Source organism: Ctenopharyngodon idella, chromosome 11 (genome assembly GCF_019924925.1).
Source record: "Ctenopharyngodon idella isolate HZGC_01 chromosome 11, HZGC01, whole genome shotgun sequence".
In the NCBI taxonomy this organism is placed as follows: domain Eukaryota; kingdom Metazoa; phylum Chordata; class Actinopteri; order Cypriniformes; family Xenocyprididae; genus Ctenopharyngodon; species Ctenopharyngodon idella.
The window spans coordinates 13,618,443-13,637,083 of NC_067230.1; the positions used below are offsets into that span (position 1 = coordinate 13,618,443).

General features: G+C 37.0%; 1 protein-coding gene across 1 annotated transcript; it reads right to left on the bottom strand.

Moving 5' to 3' along the window:
• Window positions 1-9,983: 9,983 nt before the first annotated feature.
• Window positions 9,984-18,260, bottom strand: rpn1 (ribophorin I). Its single transcript, XM_051911749.1, has 10 exons — window positions 17,874-18,260; window positions 17,060-17,124; window positions 14,499-14,805; window positions 14,024-14,233; window positions 13,470-13,662; window positions 13,281-13,380; window positions 12,996-13,134; window positions 11,341-11,460; window positions 11,006-11,251; window positions 9,984-10,907 (listed from the first exon to the last, which is right to left on the bottom strand). Exons 1-10 carry the CDS (start codon window positions 18,105-18,107, stop codon window positions 10,725-10,727), a joined length of 1,797 nt encoding a protein of 598 aa, XP_051767709.1. The 5' UTR covers window positions 18,108-18,260; the 3' UTR covers window positions 9,984-10,724.
• Between the last annotated feature and the right edge of the window lie 381 nt (window positions 18,261-18,641).

Below are 18,641 nucleotides of genomic sequence, written 5' to 3' on the forward strand. Positions count from 1 at the left end.
TTTTTTTTTTTTTTTTTTTTTGTAAAACTTACTCAGATAATCTTTATTTATAACTTTAAAAAAATCATTTTTACATTGTATAGCCTGATGCTGATATTTCTGATTTCAAACCATTGTTCGTAGTTAATGTGGTTATAAACTACACTGGTGGTTACTCTACTAGCACACCTGTGTGAACTGTCTGAAATCACACCAATCAATGTAATGTCAAAAATCAAAAATGGCGCTTTTTTGCAATCTATTGCTCTACCATTCAGACAGTTTCAACGTCTGAATGCCCAACTCGTTTTTGAAGCCACTGTATAGATTGTTCCCTGCCGAACATCAAGAGACAGGCACGCACACTTGCGCACAGGCAGCATTACTCTTTTCTATCTCCCTCTTTCTTCCGCCTGCCCCCACCTTCTTTTAGAAAGAATGTGTCTCTCGGCACCCAGGACCCAATCCTGCGTTTGAAGTATCACCGTCAGAGCTCTCCTTCCATCTTTCCGTCTCCCTCCGTGCCTCTTCCCTCCCCTCCCCTGTCGTGTCTGTCTATCTGTCAGCCGGACTCATCTCCACCCCCTGCAGCTGTGAGCGGGAAACAGACCGGTCCTTTGTGTCCCTCTGTTCCTGCCGTCCCTCGTCTTTTACCGCCGTGATCACACCTGCCACCTGCGCAGGGCACCACTCACCTTTCATCCTGCTCTCTGCTCTTTTTCTCTTACTAAAGCTCTGTCAGTGTGGAATGACCGCCGGACAGGGCAGTGCCTGGCTTCTCTCACATACTCTATTGTTGAGCACTTTTCTAAACCGGCAGGCGCTGTGGTCGTGAGAGGACCAAGTTTGGAAGCCACTTGAAGCCGTGCATTACACTGATTTTACCATTGGTAAGGGGTGTTTAAACCACAAAATCACTGCAGAACCTTAAGTGTCTTAGTGCTTTTATCATATTGCTATTGCTGCCATTATATAAAAGGCACCGAAATTGAATTACTGGTTACTTTAAAAGAGTTATTTAATAAATACATATAGTAAATACATATAATATATAATATGTATAAAATATAAATCTATGTATATTAAAATATACTTAATTGTATGTATTATTACACACATACACACACACACATTTATATATGTACCGTTTAAAAGTTTGGCGATCGGTAAGATTTTTAAATGTTTTTAAAAGAAGTCTCTTAAGCCCTGGGTATAGATACCTCAGGGATGACGTGTTTTTGTAGGCCAACCCAGAAGTTAGCGGCACACGGGTTCCCTCGATCGAAAGGCCAATGCATTTTTCCCATAGACTTTTGGAAAATCGCAAAAAATCAGCTCTGTGTTTAACAAAGGGTTATGACACTTACACGTTTTGTCTATCAAGATAATCTTTACAAGTTAACACAACACTTTTGAAGCCTAAATAAAGTCGTCAGATATAAAAAGCTAACAGTAGGCTATAAACGGACTACAGCACACCATGGTCGCGGATCAACGTCACCACCACCAAACTTCCTCAAACTTTATTTAGAAAACAACTTTATTTAAAAACATGCTCTCTGATTATGATCTGCGCTGTGTATGAATACTTATCCACTTTTTCCATGAGAAATGCTGTCCAAATGTCCTGTTTGTCATGATGACATCTAAAGTCCCCGCCAAAGGAAGTAGTCCCTTTTAGCAATTTGTTAGCAACTGCTGTTTTTAAGACACAATAAAGGTTTAAAAAATCACAACCGGGTTATAACTGGTGTGATTTATGTCATTAATCAAAACGTGAAAATATTTAGAGGCTTTGTTAACCACAGACCTTATTTCAGGCGATTTAGCAAAAACACATTCAGAAAACCCAAAGACTTCAGGGCGATGGAACCGGAAGTCCTAAAATGCTAACTCGCTTCCGGGTTTTTCCTACAAAAACACGTCATCCCTGAGGTACTCTATAGAGGGTATGCACGGGACGTCAGCGTCGGCTGTTGTGAATGCGGTTACGCCCACTGAAAAGACTGAGTGGCAGCATTGGTTTTCAGCGTGAATGCCGCAAAAAACACACAAAACATCTAAAACAGGAAAGAGCATTGTGACTGACTGTACAAATAGATTTGACTAGAAAAATGTTTTTAAATAAACACTGACAAAAACTATACAAATTTTAGAGCTGGACGATATGACGATATATATAACATTGATATAAGTGATCACCCGGATTTAGACATATTTATTGTATTTATATAAAGCGTTCACGGGCAAATTTGAAAATAAAATCAGGCAAATAAATGTCAGGAAACAAGATTTCTGGCTGCATGTTGATATCCACGGATCACTGGAACTTTGGTAAGTTGTAAGGAACACTAATCCAGTCCAACCTTTAGTTTAAACTGATATTCATTTGTTGTACTCGCGTTTTCGCAGTTTCCCCTATTAAATCCAGTTATGCAGCAGGTTCTTTTGCCACTCAGTCTAGCTGAAGAGGCGTGTTCCGGCAGGAAAGTGACGTCAATGCGTACCCTCTATACTTTGTTTTTTTGCCACTTCGTGGATAAACTAATTACTGCAAAAAATATAAATTAAATGCACATGTGCAACCTGTGCGTACAAGTAAATGCGGTTACAAAAATCCAGCGGTGCGCGTACAGTATGCGTGTACTCTTCTGATGACGAAATTCACAGAATTTATTTGAAATAGAAATCTTTTGTAACATTATTAATGTCTTTACTATCACTTTTGATGATTTTATTTCATCCTTGCTGAATAAAAGTATTAATGTCTTTTTTTTTTTTTTTAATATATATATATATATATATATATATATATATATTACTGAACACAAACTTTCGAAAATAGTAAATTACATTAATTCTTCAAATCTTATAGCAACTTTAAACTTATATATACTGTAGCTCATCCAAACAGAATTTATAATCAAATCCATGTTTTAAAAATGTCATTAAAAGTCAGAATGGAAAAGTGTATTTTTGGAGGATGTTGAGGAGAAAGAAAGAGACAGACATAGAGAATGCTGCAGCTGGACTTCGTCTTTCTTTATTAAAGAAAAAAGATGGGATGAAAGAGAGATGAAAGTGCGTTTGAGATAAAAGTTGTTGTGAGGGGAGGATTGGGCCTCAGGCCTCAGGTCCACTCCATGTGGGGATGTTTAGAGGTCATATATTCACCTGTGGAGGGGTGTCTATTTCCTGTTAGACTACTGGAGGTCTTTGTTTCTCGTATAAAAGCTGAATGGTTGTAAGGTTTATGAGATTGTGCAGCTAGAAAATGATGAAAAGATGGAAAATGATTCATTAATTGAAATAGTTAATTCGAACAACATGAAATACAACCAATGTTACTTCTGTAATGTTATATATTTATGAGGGGATTAGAACATTCAATGAAAAAAAATGAATAAATATATGTGCGACTTGATTTCTGGGAATTGATTGGATTGAGTAAAGTTACTATATCAGTGTGTCTGTTCTGATAGTAGGGGAAAACAATGCTAAATGTGAATAATAAAATGCAAATAACCATATAACTGTTCATACTTTAGGCTTATCAAATTTTAAAACAGTAGAAATCTGGTTACACTTTATTTTGAGGTGTCTTTTTTACAGTCTAATAATACAATTATTATTATAACACAATATATTATTACTATAGTAAATAAATGTATGTGTAACAAGGAAACTGTAAAATAAAGTTTTACATTCCCTCATTTTTGTTGATGCCAAATGCAGTCCATTCAAACTGTACGATATTTTGCAGCAAATTCATATGTCACATGGTAGAGGCAAGCCAATTGAGTTAAATTTTGATGAAAAATATTTAAAAGATTGTATTATAGATGATTAAGGCAAACAGGTGTTTTCAAGTCATTTCTGTTACACATATGGAGAGCTGTATTAACCAATCAGCAACCAGGACCAGCATGCTTTATATCCGTTTCATGATTACGTAAATAACAGTTGTTCTATGCGAGAGGACGCAGTTAATAAGCTGAATATTTTTTTGCTGGCCCAAGTCAGGTGCCACAATGTAACCTTTCAAAAACACCCCTTTCATGTAGTTGCACAGCTTGAGGTTTTCTGACAGAGAGAAAGAGTGTGTGTGTGTGTGTGTGTGTGTGTGTGTGTGTTTGGTTGCATGTGTGCGTGTCATGGAGTGCGGACAGTGAGGGCGGTGTCTCTGTCACCGTGGTGATTTATGAGCGTGCTCAGTTGCAAGCTGCACAGTGCAGGATATTGTTCTCTGACACTGACGGGTCTCTCTGCGGGCTGTCAGGACGTGCGCGCGTGTGCGTGCGCAGGGGCTGCAGGTGAGCCCGGCCCGGCACAATCAATCAACGGCGGGTCAGTGCGGTCCTGGGGCCCGAGACCACCTCACACTCGCCTCTATTGTCGGCTCTCTATCGCTAATGAACACCGGCCAAGTTGAACTCTTTGTTCGGTTCTGGAGGCTTCTCGAGCTTCTTGAGCTTTCTGCCTGGGCTTTGAGAAACTGTCATTGAACTCTTCAGCTCCCACCCTCTACCTCCCCCACACCCTCACATACACCTCAGCTTTCATTGTGCACCACATCAGGATACAGTACTGCTGCTGGATTCCGGTTTCAAACAGAATTTAAGCTCCGGTCTGGTCAACAGCTAAACCGCAGCTTTGGCAGGAGCTGTACTGTATGTTCTAGATGAAGCTATGATGGAGCAGCATCACCCGTAACGACCCTCTTTCGTTCACCAATCAGCTCGCGCTGGAAATCCAGACAAACCTCGACGTGTATGCATGTGTGGGCTTATTAATGTCAAATATCTGACATTTGGCTCAGTGTCAAACTCAAGCTGAAATGAAAAGTTGTTTCTTTAAGGAATAAGTTATGAGAGGCTTTGTGAATATAACGAATGGAACACTGTACTGACCTATCAGCATCCAGGATCCAAATTATGCTGGTTTTATTTTATGTGAGTTTTATAGTAAACATTATAAAATTTGTTTGACAACTAAAGACAAATTGGTCAACTGGTGGTTGCTAGGGTGTTGCTATAGGTGGTTACTTACTGGCCCAAGTCAGAAAGAGCACACTGATATTATGGTCTGTTGATATGGCTTAAATATCTATGGGATTTTTGAAAATTAAAATATAATTTACATTACTTAAAACTGCAGTCTGTAAGTTTTGCCTTTTTGTCGCCATCTCTGTTTGAAACCTGCAGTTGCAGTTATTTGCGGAATTATCATCTTTACGTGGGTTGTGGATCAGCACGGCTCCTCAGCGCAGATAAATCTAATGTTTGCTGTCAGTCACCACATTGGTGATACTGTACGTCGGAATCACAGATTCTACGTCTTGGAAGTATGACCAAAATAAGAATTTTCACCAGAAAATGAACTAACATGTCTGCCACTTTTGTTCTGACCAACTGAGAAAAAAAGCAATAAATCTCGCTACCAATGGTGATTAAATCTAATGATCGCTTAGCTCAAACCGTGCAAATTATTATTATTGTTATACTTTGTTCTCAAATTGTTAATGTTAACAACATCAGCACTGCGTGACTATATGTATTTAGTGTGTATTAACATTATAACTGTATTTTTTAGTTTCTGTACAGTCTAATCTATATATAACGTTAATTTGTCATACCATACAATCCCATCAAAATGATAAGTTTAATTATTGCAGCTGCTGTGAGAAAAGGCTATAAATGATCCGCCGCCTGCAGCATCCTCACATGATATATACTGGGACTCGTTCTTTATGTGAACAGACGTGACGTAATGACGCAAAGACAAACGGCTGCATGCACAAATTTCCTGTGGAAACCCGCCAGTACCACCCGAATTAGAAAACATTATTACAAGCTTACTGTTGTGAATCAGGCTAAGGTAAGGAGATAGTTTTGAACACTGGCTGGTTATGTACTTGCTCAAAAATAGATTTTGGATCATTTTTAACCAAAAAAAGTTACAGACTGCAGCTTTAAAAAAGTGTTAGCATATCAAAAAGCCACACAAAACAAATAAATAAAAATACATACATTACCAATCAAAAATTTGGGATCGGTAAGATTTTTTATTGTTTTTGAAAGAAGTCTCTTCTGCTTACCAAGGCTGCATTTATTTAATAAAAAATACAGTAAAAACTGTAACATTGTGAAATATTATTCCAATTTAAAGTAACTGTTTTCCATGCCAATATATTTTTACTCCTGTGATCAAAGCTGAATTTTCAGCATCATTACTCCAGTCTTCAGTGTCACATGATCCTTCAGAAATCATTCTAATATGCTGATTTGCTGCTCAAGAAACATTTATTATTATTATTATTATGTTGAAAACATAATGATTCATTTTATCCAGGATTCTTTGATGAATAGAAATGTAACATTATGTCTTTACTGACTTTTGATCGATTTATTGCTTCCATGCTTAACCCTCTATGTTACAGAGTTGCCATATGGCAACAATTAATTTCTACTCATTTCCTTGTTATTCAGAAAAAATAATCTGTTTTTAATTCCCATGACATTTGAATGTCCCTCAAAAACTCTCTTTCCCACTGTCACCCTCACATGGAAGACACCTGTAGAAGTGCTCCAGAAATTGCTCTATTAACCTCATTTCTAAACCTCTTCTCATGGGGGATTTTTTTTTTGCAGCATCTTTGAAAAGTAAATTAGAAAGTTGTATTCAGAAATCAACTTTGTCTAACATAGTTTTACTGTAAATTGAGAAAATATCAACGTTGCCATTTGGCAACTCTGTACCATAGTGGAATTGCAGTAATGTATTTCCCCGTTGGGATTTTTTATAGATAGTACCATCAACAATATGATTGCGGTTATTTATTTATTTTGAAATGTTTTTTTGTAGTATAGTTGTATTTATGTATAAATAAAATTATTTCTTCTTTTCAGAAAATGAATATAGCAATATTTTACGGAAAGGGCAAAAAGTTAGCTCTTCCATATGATGAGTGTGAGGATGAGTTGGCCAAATAATAGGGAATAATAGGGATTAAATGATAGGAATCTACTTATTTTTGGTTTGCATGAGTTCCAAGTATATAAATCTATCAATTTCTAAAAGAAATGTGCATTTAAACAGAAAAGAAAATCATAATTTTATAGAAAAACTACTTTTTTGACCCTTTTCCATTGTGGTACAGAGTTGCCATATGGCAACGTTTCCCCAAGTACCCCCCGTCCAAATATATATATATTTTTTTTAAATCTTGTTTGATATGCATAATCGAAGCTATTTCATGTAATAAAAAAAATAAATAAAATAAAAGTATTAATTGTTATAAAAAATTCTGACCCCAAACTTTTAAACAGTATTGTAATAATAGTAAAAACATACACAATTAAAAACAAAACAATTACAAAATCCTCTAGCAGTAAAAATGGTCAGTACTGTCCAATTGTAACAGAATACTCTCACTTTAGTATGACCCAAACTGATGTGCTGACAGATGTTATCAAGTTCTGTAACTATAAACATATGGACTATGGCAGTAGTAATGCATGACAATGAAAAGCAAAAGCATATAGCCATTCTAGAAATGTTTCTGTTTGTATGTTCTGTTCAGCATTCACACATGCCCTTGACTTTCACAAAAGCCATTTTGACAGCATTTTGTCTGCGAATGTGTGAGAATAAGTGTTTCACAGGGTTTCCCACCCAGCGGTGCTAAAGACTAACCACAAACACAGAGTGCGTGCCATTGTGAGGCTCTGGGCACTCTAAGCATCAGTGCTAACAGACATTGTCTTGGTTTCCCTCCAGTGTGTATTTTCAGAATGATTATTGTACAGCATATACAATATGTCTGCGTTATCATGGAGACGAGAATGGCTCTTGTTATTTTGGCGCAGGAAATGGCCCTGTGGTGACCAGTGATGACCTCATGAGGGAGGTGATGACCTCAGGTTGGCCTCTGCCAACTTTTTGGCTTTGGCTGAGAATGGGATCCTGGGTATGTCCTGTATAGAAGCACTTCAAGTAATGTTGGCCGTATGATAATACAGATTTGTTTGCATGTTAGTAATGAAGGAGAACTGGTTACTCTATGCGAGATATTTCACTTTTTTGCCACAAATCTACAAAATTGCACAATAATGGTAAACTCTGGTCCTGTAGTGATTAAACCCAACAACTGTGTAATGACATATAGATTTTTTGGGGGAATTTATTTACTTTTTCATCCCTTACCTTGTCCAGCAGACAGGTTAGTTTGAGAACGTTAACAACAACTTAGAGAGACCATGGTTTTAGATTTGGTTTCAGAACAAATACAGCGTGGTATTGCCCTCTTGTGGTCATAACATGCAAACTCATTAAAGTGAGGCTCTACAGGAGAATTTATTTTACATTTTTCTTTTTCAAGTGGGCACAGTTGTTCAAAAGTAATCTGATAGGATTTCGGCCATCGGATTGGATCAAATCCTGAAAATTGATTGTTCAAAAGAAGAAGAAGAAAAAAAGGGTTTGATCTGGATCAAGTTTGTGTTGTTGAAAACATTTTAGTAAGATTGAGATACCTTTAATCCAAAAAAAAAAAAAAAAAAAAAAAATCAGGATTATCCTGATCCCAGTAGAAGGCTGGATTTTATGGAAGTAAAATAGTGCCATATGTTTTTGAAAAAAAAAAAAAAAAAAAAATAATCTTGAATTGCACTACTTGAAAAATATATGCATATATATATATGCAAATATGTATTTTTAGGGCTTGCATTTTTTAGGGCTGAAATTCAAATGGTTGTATATTTACGCTGTGAATATTTCAATTCAAAACATTTCACACACATTTTCATTGTTAAAAATGCAATAATCCATATTTACCTTTCAGATTTCACTTCCAAAATATTAATTCTATTTAAAAAATACAACCTATAATATTCAGCAGGCAATAATCGGTCCATTTTATTTCGCGTCCACAAATTCAGTGGTTCAAATTTCAACATTTCACATCCAGGAACTGCAGGAAAAGCAGTAGAGTACCGATCTGATGTTAGTCGACCTCACCAGCAGGTGGTGCAAGCGCGTGTTGACGAAGAGCAGAGCAGCAGAGCAACTGTTTTTTGGGGGAACGCAAAACTTTTGCGAGACAGCGCAAAATCATTAATATACAATGTATATATATATATATATATATATATATATATATATATATAAATTTTTCTCCCATTTAATTTTTTTTTGTCCATCACCATGTCCCTTTAGTGCCTCTTATGGTTTAAACTTTAAAGGAAATTGAAAATGGAATAATAAAACACAAAGTGACCAACATTGACTCTTCTACCTGTTGTTTTTAGCTAGCAGCCTACACTGATAAAAAAAAAAAAAAAAAAAAAAACCGTAGTTGGATCAAAGTAAAAAAAAAAAAAAAAAAACTTCAACTTTTGTGATATGTGATACTTTTGTGTCAACATTGTAATATGTAACCCCATTTGGACCACTGGTAATCTGGATTTGTTAATCTAATAAAGTGTGTATCTGGATCATGGTGGTCCAATCCTATTTTGCTTTGAAAAAAAATAAGATGGATTACCTGGTCCTGGATAGCAAAACATGGGATTTCCAAAACTAGATAACTGATCCAGATTAAACTTTTCGAACAACTTGGCCCTGTAGACAACACCATAAGATCTAAAAATATTCACACCCACACAAAATAATATATTATCATATACGGTGTGATTAAATTACGCTTTTATAATATGCAAATTATCAAAAGATCTAATTTGCAATTCTTGTCAAAAAATGGTTTATTACACAGTAATACAGTTAAAAGGGCTCCAAAGAATCATAAAAAGGTTGTAGTCTTACATTTTAGTTTTAAGTTGCAAAATATTTAAAGTGTTAATTTACATAAAAAAAAGTTATTTATGCTTGTAGTTTTGCCTTAAGAACAGGAAACAGCTCAAATATATAACAGCGGCCTGAACATTCTGAAGCAGAACTGCGTTACTTTGTAAAGACTGTTGTAGTAAAATAAATGAGATCACGGGTCCGGTTTTAAACACCTTGTTTATTTACGGACTGAAAATGTTTCACCAGCAAATTGTGTCACATTTACCCTTGCCATACAAAAATCAATCTCATTCATGTCATTCACTTTGGAACTGAAGTACATCATTTACAAAAAAAAAAAAAAAAAAAAAAAAAATTATACAAAAATGTGAGAAATAAAAAGCCAATAAAAAAAAATTGAAAACATGAGAATATCAGTGTCAACCATTTCAGCACCTGATGTTCCAGACTTGTGTTTTAGGATGGGGGTAGATCATTTTCTCTCTCCCCCCCCTTTTTTTTTTTTTTTGGAAACAGTAAGTGCAATGTTTTTCAGGTGAGATTACTATAAGGGGTTGTGGAACTAATTTAAATTCAAACCCAACTGCAAAAACTGCAAATGAATATGAAAAGGAAGCAGTTTGGTGGACTGTGATAATGAAGACTGCATCTGACATTCAGCAACTTTAAAACAAACAAACAAAAAAAATTCTGCATCCAAGAACACACACACACACAAAACCCTCTTCCACAATCACACACACATATTCAGCAACACAAAACAACATGCACATCCTGCAAAAATCAGTTTCATTTCCCATAAAGGCACCAACATGATGTTCACAGAATGATACATATTGTATGTGAGTGTACACAGTTGATCTGCCAGTCCGTGTGACTGTTTCGAGGACGGTGGCTGTTTCATGGCCCGGCTGATGACTGGACATCTGATGTTCGATTTACAAGGCGTCCAGAAGGCTGTCGATGCGGCTGACCAGCTCTTGCCTTTTGCCTGCCAGGGTTTTATCCGAGTCGATGTAGGCATCCTTCTTCACCTTTCCGGCCACCAGCCGCTCAGCTTCCTGACAGGATCGGCACACCAGATCCTTCAGCTGGCCGTCCAGCTTCTGTATCTCACCAACCTGCAGGCGGAGAGACGAAAACAATTTAGAAAACCAACTTAAGCATTCTGAAATACCGTAAAAAAAGAAAAAAGGGCTTTCAATGAGATTGACTGTACTTTTTCAGCCAGGTCGGAGCCTTCTGCTTTGAGACGGGCTTGTAAAGCAGTGATGTCACTGGTGAGGGTGCGGTGTTCGGCCTCCAGGGTCTTTCGGCCGCTGTTTAGTGCTCCGGTATCCCGGGATTGCTTGTAGCGGTTCACAACTTCATCCATGTGGCGGTACAGACCTAGGCGCTTGTTGACCAGAGTCAAGACCTGCTCAGTGATGGAGGCCACCTTCATACGCACCTCTGCTGCTGGATCCTAGCAAAAGAAATGAGGAAACGGACAACTTAGTTCAAAATCTGACATCTTCACAGTCATTTCAACAATACTGTGTGCTCCAGGCGCACCTTGGTAATGGAGAAGTCGAGGCGCACGTAGATGATCACGGTGAAAAAGAGGATGTAGAACGCTCCCACCACTAACAATGGCTCCTGCAGCATCAGGATCTTATTGAAGTTGTAGTGAACCTAATGAGAAAAACAGAGGGTTTATACTTGCCACTTTTTGCCCAAGCAAACTAATGCGAATACTGCCTCCACAAGACATATTTTGGCACTTTCCACGCTTTGCATGCACTTCAATTCCATTGGAAAAATTAAGGAAGGTGCACCTGTACTTTAGAGGCAAAGTAGAACTGCAGTGAATAATAAAAGAATACTGTAGTTTGATTTTTTTTTTTTAAAGTATTTTTTTTTTTTTATAGCTTTATATTAGAGGTGTGATGAGACGCTTAGCTCACAAGACGAGACGAGGCAAGACTTCACGAGAACAGAACAAGACAAGATTTTTGCATAGTATTTTAAAGGGTCATAAAAAAAAAGGGTAATAAAATATGACAAGATCTCAGAGTTAAACTGTCAGAAATCTTAATTATGTCAGATAACACTTAAGCAAAACATGGTCAGGTCAAAGTGTCTGAATAATTTTTGGTTCCAAATGTTTATCAATTTTACTGGTAGTCCACTGTATGAAGAATTTTTGGGTATAATATGTCAGTTTACTTTATTTTGCTATCCTCACTTACATAAATAAACTATAGTGTCCTGCACCCACTAGTAAAAATATATCAAATGTCTGAATAATTTTTGATTTGACTATATATGAGAATATGAGTTAATTTTTTACATTTATCTTTATTTACTTAAATTACATTTAAGCTGATTAAGAAAAAAATATATATAAAAAAAATTGAGTTTACAAAATAATTGATGTTTAAAAAAAAAAAAAAAAAAAAAAAAAAAAAATCAGTTGTGTTAAGTTAAAAATAAAAATGTAAAAAAATGTCAGTGACAAATTGGTGCATTTAAAACCTTTTGATTTATATTTAAAAATCTAGTTAAATGTAGCACTTAAATATTTATCATGCATTACATATAAACTGCATTTTTATAAAGCATTTACAAATTGCTTTATCCATTTGCCAATTGCATTACACTTTAAACTTTAATTAAACCAACTTAAAGGTCTATTTTTTGTCAGTTTACTTTAAAAAAAAAAAAATTTAAATTAGTATTTTAACACCTGGTTTAACAAACAAGGCTTAAGCTAGTCCTAGACTAAAATGCATTTGAGCTGTTTTAACCGAAAGCAACTTGCACTAACATATCTTAAAATATGCCAGTGTTATTGTTTTGTCTCAAGATGCAAACTAGTAATTTTTTTTCTAGGGTGTGTAAATAAGTTACTTAAATACCCTAAATGAACTAAGGCCTAATCCTGACTTAGTCTAAGCCCTGTCTGTGAAACCGGGCCTAAAACTTTCCTTTTATTTAAGAGGCGCTCTTAGCCCTCCATGCTTATCTAGACCAGACTCTAAAACATGAAAATAAAATGTTCAGCACGTATTTTCTCAGCACTGCTGTAACAAATATAAGATGATAAAACAGGATTGTATTTGGGGAAATTGAGGGAAACAAGGCTTTACAGATGTTCTGTATTCTTCCAAGAACTTTAACGTCATTCAAAATGACACTGTTGGTCTCCTATGAAAGTCTGAGATTACCACAACGTCCTGAATGTGCTGCTCCACCAGATTGTTCTTGGTGGCCACCAGCACAGGTCTGCCAAAGGTGTCCAGGTAAGTGTAATGCAGTTCATCCTGACTGCGGGTGATGGGGTAGGGAGTGTCCATGTGGATATTTCTAGGAGATCAACAAAGTAACAGTCAATCAATTATCAAGATTTTCAAAGCAATTGTGTATTTCATATTTATATTAGTGTCCAAACTAAACTTTGCAAGTAAACAGTTTTGATTGAGTTGTGATGCTAGTGCATATAAAATGCTCACCTGGCTCCTTCAGGAAGGATCAGTTTCACAGTTAGCTGGTCAATAACCTGGTCATCATAGACATGATCGACCAGACGCATCTTCAGGGCATACTGATCACCTAAAGAACAAATGGATGCATAACATTATAATGACTTCAATTTAAGGAAAATGTTTCTAATCTGTCAACTTGATAAATCAGACACACACCCAGATTATAGAGATATTCGTAGCTGGGAAGATTATAACCAATGATGTAATGTGTTTTCCAGCCACCGAACAGCGGGAAACGGGGACGGATTTCAACCTCTACGGAATCATCTAGAACTTGGAGGTGAGAGGTGGAGATGTTCCCAATCTCATCGCGGTAGTACACATCCTGAGCAGAGGCTGGGAGGATGGTCTGCAGGGAGACAAAAATAGAGAAGTTGGAGAACACCAAACCAAAGTGCCACATGGTTGTCAAGTTTCCTCTACTTCAACCGGGTTAAGCTTAATTTAAAGGGTTAGTTCAACCAAAAATGAAAATTCTGTCATTACTCATCCTCATGTCATTCCAAATCTGTAAGACTTTTCATCTTCAGAACACAAATGAAGATATTTTTAATGAAATCTGAGAGCTTTCGGTCCTGAACCCCTGACCAAAACAGAGTTCTTTCAAATTGCCACCTTTAGCTAAACCATTATGTTAGACCAGCTGTCATTTTGTAAACATTTTTAAGGAGTTTAAAAAAATAAAATAAATAAAAAGAGAGTTAAGACACCTTGAAAGATTTGACTGAGGAAATGCCGCTATCAGACTGTCTCTGGTAGTCATATCGGGAAAAGGGCCCCTTCAGGTAGGCACCAGTGTGCCTCAGATCGATGGTTTCCTCCACAGCGATGTTGCCCCAGTGAGAGACCTCGATGGTTCGAGTGATGCTGCTGATGGTAAGGAAAGGCGTGTTGTTCTCATAGTGGAGCTTCATGGCATCCTACAAACCAGCAGTTTTCAAAAGGTTATACACTACTGTTTAAAGTAGAGGTCCACACATTATCATTTTTGTTTCTCTTGCCTCCCGCAGCTGAGAAGGGTACGCTGTCATTACACAGTTCGAGAGCAGCCTCTAGAGGCAAAATAAAAACTATCACTGATGCCTCATGGTGTTTGTTTTGACACGTGATGCTTCAATACTATTATGTAATCACACTGTTTGAATTATATTACTATACAACAGAATGAATATTGTGATCAGTCACCTGGCTGAAGGGAGGTACATCTTTGAATGGTCCATACTCAATGGCCTCGTCGCTCTTGCTGGGGTTGCCCAGTTTGGTATAGCTCTCCACGGTTTTGGAGGCCAGGCGGACACGGGTGGTCTGGGAGCGGGTGGGATATGGGGAGTACAGGTAGTGGTTCCCCTGGAAGACCACCAGCTGTCGCTCGGCCTGGGTGATCTGGGTGGGGAAAGGCTTCAGCACGTGACTGAACACCGTCTCAACCTTCACCCGCAGTTTAGCACCCGGTGCGAGAGAAGATGGTAACTGTGCCTCGAAAAATTTACCACTGCAGGAGGGGAAAGCAAACAAGTTGGAGCTGTAAATGATATATACACATCTCCAAGAAGAAGAAACATGCCTATATACACAAAGAGAAGTGTCTCTCATAGCCCACGTGTAACTGTCATTTTAGTTGCAATCGCGATTATTACTGCATTCGAATAAGCATAATCATCTGGGATATGAGCCCACTGGTTATAACATTTTTTTTCCCCATTGCATTGGTAACAAGCCTCTGTGAGCTTTCATGCTTGTGTTGCCAAATGTCAAGAGTTTAAATCCCCAAAACAGAGCTTTTCTCTTAAATGGATACATTTTCTGGCCAGTGTAATCTTCCCAACCTGGCAACCACTTCTGCACTGCAGAAAAAGTGCTGATGATCTGAAAACATGGACAAACGTGTATGTTGGAGTTTAGCGATGTCAATTTCGATATTCTGTTCAAATTAAAATGTAATACAGTTTGTGTTCCTTCACAAAGCAACTTGTGCTGTTTGCTGTGACTAACTCTGCAAACAAACTGTAATAAATCCAAACATGAATCTTGACTATATTGTTAAGGTATCAGGGTAACACTTTACAATAAGGTTTCATTATTTAACATTAGTTAACAAATTTAGTTAACATGAACTAAGAAATAACAATGCTTCTATAGCATTTATTACTCTTACATAATGTTAATTTCAACATTTACTAATACATTATTAAAATCAAAAGATGTATTTGTTAACATTAGTTAATGCACTGCGAACTAACATGAAAAAAAAAAAGAAAAAAAAAAAAATATATATATATATATATATATATCTCAGCCAAACAGAAAAGCATAAGGGTCAATGCCGATAATTAAAAAATGGCAAATATTGTCCAACATATTGGCCTTGGGCTGACCACTAGTAAGAAGTGTTTAAGTATATGATAAATATAATAAATCAGATAACTATATAAACTCTGCTTATGAGTTAACATTCTCTTGAAGTGTGCTCATGTGAAAGTGGAATGATTGTCAAATGAGAACAACCGTAATTACTAATAAATTATAATTTCAGCAAAATAATTGTGATTATCAATTTAACCATTATTGTGCAGCCCTAATTTAAATCTGATTTTTGGAATGCTGATCATGTTAAAGTCACCATGAAATAAAAATTTAAAATTTCTATTATTTATTGCAGTATTTATTATAAAGAAAATTCATGTGCCCTCATACACTTTAATCAAAATAACTTCTCGTCTCTGATGACGCATTTACTGGTGCGAGGGAGGGGCAACCTGTCACTCACATGAGATCCACCAATAGCAAACCACAACCATCCAATCAATTCCCCATGGACAAAAAAAAATAAAAAATCAAGTCCCAGTTTTACTCAGATATAGGCTAAAGCCCCGTTCACACCGCCAGCGACAAGCAGCGACAAAGCGACATGATCCCATTCATTTCAATGGAGCGCTGGCAACTTCCGGCGACAGTGACCGTTGGCGACAAGAATGTAGGCGTGTCAAGCGACAAAAGTTCAGAAATTTCAACTTTATGCAAATGAGAAGCGAATTTCACGAGCAACAACCAATAGGAGTGAAGGCTCTCTGGAGCTCATGTCACCGTCTCGAGTGCAGGCAAGACAGACAGGACATAGTGTCGGAGCGATATCACTGTTTTATATGATTTGACTGTAACCACATACATGATGGACATAATAAAATGATGCGTGGAAAAGAAGAGGTTGTCAGTCTTGTGAGTTTGATTCATACATTGATAGTTTGTGTGCTGTTAATTATGATGCTGTGAGCAGTTTAGCACTGCTGCAGTTTATATTATAGTTTCCCCTGCATTATGCTGATTATTAGGGACAAGAAAATTGATTATTTGTCAAATTCGAATGACGTTATAGTCATTTTTGACAGTATGAGTGAGTTTAACTTGTTGATAGATTGATTGTTAATCTAGTTAATGATTTGATGCACTGAGCACTGCAGTCACTCTACAACAGCAGAATGTTACTTTTAATTATTTTAAGCCTAATTCCTAGTCAAATTATAATGATTTCTTAGTTTTATATATCATTTGTTATTGCATCTTCTATAGATATGATCAGACGTGCAGTCTACCAAAGATATTAAAGAGACAGCACTAGGATCGCTCACAAGCGAAACTAGCGACATGCAGCGAAAAAGTCGCTGGCGGTGTGAACGGGGCTTAAGTCACAATAAGGAAGAAAAGATGATCACAACTTGCTGACTTTAATACTTTGCCCCAGTGTTTACCTTTGTCCATGGATAGTTTTCTCTTTTAGCTCTAAGCTTTCATCTTCCTCTTCCTCCCCTTTTACCTAGTGAAGATAAAAAAAAAAAAAAAAAACTTGTTATAACCAGAAACTTCTTAATATGCAGAATCTAAAGTACGAAAAAACAGGGCAAATCCATGACCCTAAATTGTGTTGAAGCTTAAACAGGTCAAAGTCAACTACCTGCAAATGAGCTCTTGATATGTGGATTCACTGTCTGTCAAACACATAGCTGCTTATGTACACATTTAAGCAAGAAATCGAAGATTTTATTAAATGACAGAAAAGCAAATGATGCAGTATTCGTGTTTTTGTATACTATTGCTGTAGGGATACAGCACGGAAGTGAAGTGTGCATCCAGAGCTTACGTGTCACGCTGGCACTGACAGAGCAAAGCGGAAGTCCGCTGCACACTCACTGCTAATGCTAACTCCTAGATATAACACTTAAATAATGACATGTGCATAACATCATAATTCATTTGAATGATTTATTCGAACCAGCATTACATCTTAACTACGTTGTTTGAGATAAACTTTGCCCAAAATATGTGCAAATGTACAAATCAAGCGGAATTATGCAGCTAGCTTAGGCTACAGTATATGAGAGGTTGCACTCCCTATTGTCTCTATGCCAAAAATAAGTTTCAGAAATAATTTAATAAGCACAAAACAGTCCGAAATGAATAAGTTACAGCTAAAAAGAGAACCAATGAAGTGATAGCTAGTAAAGAGCCCCCAGTATCACCCACTCCTGCCTTCTTGCATATTTATTCATCATTTCATTTACTCACAGATGCACCGATGAAGGCCAGATTCGGCGCGAGCTCGGCCTCCAGCGCGAGGGTGAAACTGTGCACTCTCGAGGCTCCGTGATTTGCGAGCTGAATCTCCGCTGTTATCTTCGCGAGGTGAGTGCTCAGATCCAGCGTGCGCTTCACGTCCTCATTCACCAGCCCGTCCGCACTAACCGACGCGCAGAAGAAACACGAGATAAGCACAAAACTCACCGCTCCGGCGCTCCACATTGTCTTGCGTTTATATGTTATGCTTTGGAGGTTAATAAAGGTAATTAATCCTATCTAATGATGCGTTTGCGCGTGCAGTGAGGCCTCGCGCTGCAAAAGCTGCTCCTGAAAGATGACGCTTCATTCATTCCCTAATGAGGGACGTCACCAACATGGCGGACGTTGAACCCACCTTTCACAGGGGAAGGTACTGTCACTTTTCATTCATTAGTCTTGTATTCAGCAAGAAAATTTGGTGAAAAGTGACTGTAAAGATATTCATAATGTCGCAAAAGATGTCTATTTCTAATAAATGCTGTCCTTTTGAACTTTCTATTCATCAAAAAGTCAATAAAAATGTTTAGCAGTTTTTTTTATATAAATAATAAATGTTTCTTGCGCACCAAATCAGCATATTAGAATGATTTCTGAAGGATCATGTGACTGAAGGCTGCTGAAAATTCAGTTTTGCTATTACAGTAATAGCGTTTTAAAATAAATATTTCTTGAATATTAGTTTTTACTGTATATCATTTTTTTTTTTTTTACTAAAAG

Excerpts from the sequence above, each read along its gene's own strand:
- rpn1 (XM_051911749.1), bottom strand. The coding sequence starts at position 18,107 with ATGTGGAGCGCCGGAGCGGTGAGTTTTGTGCTTATCTCGTGTTTCTTC. Across the intron at positions 17,125-17,873 it reads TGGCCTTCATCGGTGCATCT|GTAAAAGGGGAGGAAGAGGA; the intron begins GTGAGTAAATGA and ends TATCTTCACTAG. Across the intron at positions 11,461-12,995 it reads AGCACATTCAGGACGTTGTG|GTTCACTACAACTTCAATAA; the intron begins GTAATCTCAGAC and ends TTTTCTCATTAG.